General features: G+C 30.1%; 1 protein-coding gene across 1 annotated transcript in view; it reads left to right on the top strand.

The window, feature by feature from the left end:
* LOC106477108 (cullin-associated NEDD8-dissociated protein 1-like) overlaps positions 1-5,598 on the top strand; it is a 78,983-nt gene that overhangs the window by 60,862 nt on the left and 12,523 nt on the right. The window contains exons 25-28 of the mRNA XM_013937709.2: positions 952-1,046; positions 2,048-2,151; positions 2,723-2,790; positions 4,398-4,587. Coding sequence (XP_013793163.1) covers positions 952-1,046; positions 2,048-2,151; positions 2,723-2,790; positions 4,398-4,587 — 457 coding nt within the window. The remainder of the gene's footprint in view (positions 1-951; positions 1,047-2,047; positions 2,152-2,722; positions 2,791-4,397; positions 4,588-5,598) is intronic.

Below are 5,598 nucleotides of genomic sequence, written 5' to 3'. Positions count from 1 at the left end.
TATATATATATATATATATATATATATATATATATATATATTATAAAGGGGCACAAGTACCAGTTAAGAAAAATTAAATTGGGGTTTAAAGGTAGTATTTGTGTAACTACAAAGCTGCTCATCGGCCTTTCAAGACCACATTTTTATTTCTTTGGCTAACGCTGCATTCTGTCCAACTTAATTTTATTGACAGCTGGTATGGCATTTGGAAGATAAGTTGATATTAAAGGTAACACTGACTTCTTGTTCAGAGCTTTCATATGTTTGAAGGCACCAACATCTACAAGAACACTAAGTGTTATATAGCTAAAGAATAATAAAAAAAACCAACAAGACAGAATATCTTAGAGTCACAGAATGTTGCAGATATTAGATTGACTAAGAAAAAGAAATGAGAATTTTGGTAATTAAGATAGGTTATGCACATTGTTAATGAAAAGCTGTTCTAAAATGATATAAAGTATTTTTAGTTGCTTTAATTAATTCGTAGATAAACTTCAACTTTATACAGTATTTTTGAATTTCCCAACCAGCTTGTGGTAGAACTCTCATCTAATTTACATTTAGTCCAATATGTATCCGAGTTGTGACCAGACAGAATTAGTCTGAAAATGGTAGGTTTTGCCTTTTAATATTTGAAATAAGTGCTTAAAATACAAAAAAACATTAACCAAAATGGCCATGGAGTTAGCATGCTGGACTATAGAGCTGATGATCATTGGTTCAAGTCTACTGTAAGAGTGATTGAAATCTCACTATTTGATCAGAGTATCCAAAAGTTAATGGTGGTTGCAGCCTTCCCATTTGTGTATATGTTTAAAATTAAGGATGAAGCTTCTACAAATACATAAAACAAACAAATAAAACATAAGGATGTCATTTTGAAAATATCTCTGATTACATCTTTTTAGAAAGTGTGGCTAGTAGGTGATAATTATTATTCTTTTAAAGAGATTTGAGTGGGATTGAAGACCTAAAAGACATCCTAGTTGATTCCTTCAGCTCTCAGAGTGAGGAGGTGAAAACAGCAGCTTCTTTTGCTTTAGGTGAGTGAATGTCTAAAAAATAACCAGAAATTATAATAAGTTTACTGAGTCTCTGTAATGCTTCGAAATGGAGATGGAAATTTAATAATGTTTAATGGTATGGTAATAACATTTATAAGCTGAACTAACCTGGTTAATTTATGTCCTCACAAATAATTGATTGTACTTTTAAACAATGCGCTAGACGTACAAAAACTGAAGATTAGACATTCTCGACCTAAACGACTGTTTGTTTTATAACTACTGAAACCAGTAATTTGTTACATTCAATGGGAGATTTGGTTATTATACAGCCGTAACTTCTTAGGATCACAGAAAAACATCCAGCTGTTATTTATTATGCTGTGTTGCTTTCTGATATGAGAAACTACAATGAATTATTCAACTTTGGTGCAGAGAATGTTGTATAAAACTGAAATAGAAAGTAGTGAAGCAGTTAGAAAGAGGTAAAAAGAAATATGTTGTTATCTCAACATGCATTGAAATGTGTTGTTTTAGGGGCATCATGTGAAGTCAAATCTGGAATATAGCGAATATCTCAGTTTCGGTCTACTGGACGTATTTTTGGGTCACCATTTTAAAATTACAATACAAAATTAGAAATTCAAAATATAGAATTGTTTCTGAAAATAAATGGTTAAAAGGTCTAATCACAAATATTATTAAAAGTTTTTTGATATTCTAGTGATAGTCATTTATAACGTTTCTGTCGAACTCTTTATTTGTTTTATTTCTTAATTGTATTAAATATAATTTTTTTTAGTGTAATATGTAAAAATTGCACTTTATTTAAAAGATGTTAAATTTAATTTCTCTTTCTTTACTATAAATTTTTTCAGAGATAGGAATGAGACCATTTTGAATTATTCAGTAGAAACATTTGTTATTTTTGTGGTTCACTGTTTCTCAAAAAGTCATTATTTACCAGCTGTCACTTGATTATATTATGAAGCATTTATAATCTTAATGCTTTTTATTTTGTGATTGTTGTTTTTTACCAGGTAGTGTCAGTGTAGGAAACCTGCAGGAGTACCTACCATTTGTTTTACAAGAAATTGAAACTCAATCCAGGCGTCAGTACTTGTTGCTACACTCATTAAAAGAAGTAAGACTGTGGTTTTTCTTTTTTTTCTGTCTTTAGGTAAAATGTAATTGGTAAAAATTATATTTTTTTAAAGGCTGGGTGTGGCCAAGTGGTTAGCGTGGCCTTACTGTGGATCTGAAGATTTAGGGTTTGAGGCCTGTTGCTGCAAAAATGTGCTCTCCTCTTTGGAACCATGGATATGCTATAGAAGTGACAATCTGATCTCACTGTTTGGCTAGTCAGGAGTAACCCAAGAGCCAGTGGTACATGCTGTTAGATAATTGTCAATTTTTCAGTATATCAGCTCAAAATTAAGTATGGTTACATGCAGATAGACCATTGTGTATCTTTGTACAATATTCTCAAACAAACTATTTTGCTTATTTCTGTACAATAACATAATTGCAAAGCATTTCTGATAACCCTTGTACAAAAATGTTTTTATACAATGCTATATAAATCAGATATAGATTGGGACAATTGTACCCATGATTACATCAAAATGAATTTTAAGTAATTTTCTTTCTATTTTTATTTTTGCCTCACCTTAAGCTTCATCTTTAAGTACTTAGTTATGATAACCTTTTTTTAGATCATTAGCTGTCAGTCAGCCAGTCCTGCAACAGTTCAAACACTTCAGCCCTTTGTTGATTCTGTATGGTAAGTTTTATTTTACAGTTTATTGAAAAACTGCCATTTATCATTTAAACAAAATTATTGTGTAAGCGAGTTACAGTTGCAATGTGTTTTGACATGTCTGGGAATGAAACAATGCTAAAGTTAAACAATTAAACAATACTAAAGTTACAAATGATTAAACAATGCTAAAGTTACAAATAATGAAACAATGCTAAAGTTACAAATAATTAAACAATGCTAAAGGTACAAATGATTAAACAGTACTAAAGGTACAAATGATTAAACAATGCTTAAGGTACAAATGATTAAACAATGATAAAGTTACAAATAATGAAACAATGCTAAAGTTACAAATAATTAAACAATGCTAAAGTTACAAATAATTAAACAATGCTAAAGTTACAAATAATTAAACAATACTAAAGTTACCAATGTTTAAACAATACTAAAGTTAAGAATAATTAAACAATGCTAAAGTTACAAATAATTAAACAATGCTAATGTTACACTGACTGCTATTTGCCAGCAACCTTCAGACTCAATTTGTTACTTTAGCATTGTTTAATCATTTGTACCTTTAGCATTGTTTAATCATTTGTACCTTTAGCATTGTTTAATCATTTGTACCTTTAGCATTGTTTAATCATTTGTACCTTTAGCATTGTTTAATCATTCGTAACTTTAGCATTGTTTAATTCTTCTGCTCTTTGCATGACTAAATTCTCTGTTTTAAAGAACAATGAAGTTGCAAGAACTTTCATGCCTTTGATTTATGTTAAAAAGAGTCCTTTGTTGTTGCTTTGTGAGAAATACTTTCCTGCTTCATATCTCATGTTTTTTGCTAAGACAAATAACATTCTGAAGTTTTAAAAAGTTCTGTCTGATCTCTCTCTCTCTCTGCAGAATAAAACTATAACAGAAATTTTCAGATTGAGAATTCTTTTTGGTGTGTATTTTATAAACATTTGTTTTTGATAAAGTAATACAACCAAACTCTAAACTGCTAACTTATTTTGACTTCATCTCCTTATTTGTAATTTTTATTTGGGGAGTAGAAATACTTAAACATTCTGCCTGCACAGAGAGAACTTGTCAACACAGAAAAGGAGTTGCAACTCTATAGTCTTTGTACATGTTTTTTTTATTATTATTTCTAGTTCATATGCTTTGAAAATGATGGATTTTTGAAATTGCTGATGTTAGAAACTAAAATTCAATGGAATACATTTTTTGTGTGTTATCTCCAAGCTTTTAAATCTAACAAAATCATAATATGTTGCTAAAAACTTACATATGATGCAATTTAGACATATAATTGTATTGTGTGAAAACAATATTTCTATAGCACTTTATTATTTATATAATTTTTGTGTTTATAAGATGATTTTTGAGAATATATTCTTTGCTTAGTATTTTTTTGTCAATATGCTGTGGTCAAATGAACTTGTGTACATACAAATCTTACTAATTCAATGTTGTTGGAAATCTTTTACACTATATTATCAATTATTTGTGATATTTGTTTTAATTAATACTTCTCATCACTTATACATCTGGAACCTTTTCTAAACAAGTAAAATATTATGTAAAGGGTTAGTAATACAATATCTATATTTTTACCTTCAAAGGAGCATGCTGTTCAAACACTGTGAATGTGAGGAAGAAGGCACACGTAATGTGGTGGCTGAGTGCCTTGGGAAATTGACACTGATTGATCCTCCCATCCTTCTTCCAAAACTGAAGTCCTATTTGAGTTCCTCGTCACAGCTAACCCGTAGTACAGTGGTTACAGCCATGAAATTCACTATATCTGATCAGGTTAGACTCATGTTTAAACTATGGCTAATAGATTCTTGCTACATGATTTAGACCAGTGTTTAAACTATGGCTAATAGATTCTTGCTACATGATTTAGACCAGTGTTTAAACTATGGCTAATAGATTCTTGCTACATGATTTAGACCCGTGTTGAAATTATGGCTAATAGATTCTTGCTACATGATGTAGACCCGTGTTTAAAACTATGGTTAACAGATTCTTGCTACATGATTTAGACCCGTGTTTAAAACTATGGCTAATAGATTCTTGCTACATGATTTAGACCCATGTTTAAAACTATGGTTAATAGAGTCTTGGTACATGATTTTTTGTTAAATTATATTATGCTCCATCATATTGAATTTTCTCTCATTAAGCTAGTTAAACTGATAAAATTTGATTTGTAAAAATTGTAGCATTCTTCTAATTGTGAAGTAAGGTTGGTTATCCAGTGTGACCTACTATATTTTGTATTCTTGTTGGGTATTTTGTCTGACAGATCCACAATAAAAGAAATTAGGCTTGGAATTATATGATAAAGTAGCAGTGTACAAAAGTCCCCTAGATGGCATTGTTTTACTTTCATTGACCAGACTGTACAAACTTATTGAACCCATATTTATTCTTTGAAAAACTAGTAGATGGCATTTTTTTGCCAGACTGTACAAATGTATCGAATCTGTATCTATTATCATTTGCATGACGGTACGAAATTAGTGAATCTATGTTTATTCTCTGAAAAATAGTCTTAGTTACGAGCAACAGGTAAACTTCAAAAAGCTTCTATAACCACTTGGGTGCCAGTGCTGCTAGATTGTACCATCTTATTAAATCTTTATTTTCATTTATTAGATCGTACAAACTTATTGAAATTGTAGTAGGTAAATACACTATGTCATCTTATTATAATAGAGCTTGCGATGTATACATCCAAAACTCGAATCTCGAAAACTACCACACCTATCATCACCAATCATAACTGGGTAATATTTTTATAGCTGAGAAATAAAT

This window comes from Limulus polyphemus, unplaced genomic scaffold (assembly GCF_000517525.1).
Source record: "Limulus polyphemus unplaced genomic scaffold, Limulus_polyphemus-2.1.2 Scaffold162, whole genome shotgun sequence".
Taxonomy (NCBI): domain Eukaryota; kingdom Metazoa; phylum Arthropoda; class Merostomata; order Xiphosura; family Limulidae; genus Limulus; species Limulus polyphemus.
The sequence above is the reverse complement of the archived record's forward strand: the minus strand, read 5'-3'. Positions and strand labels throughout refer to the sequence as shown.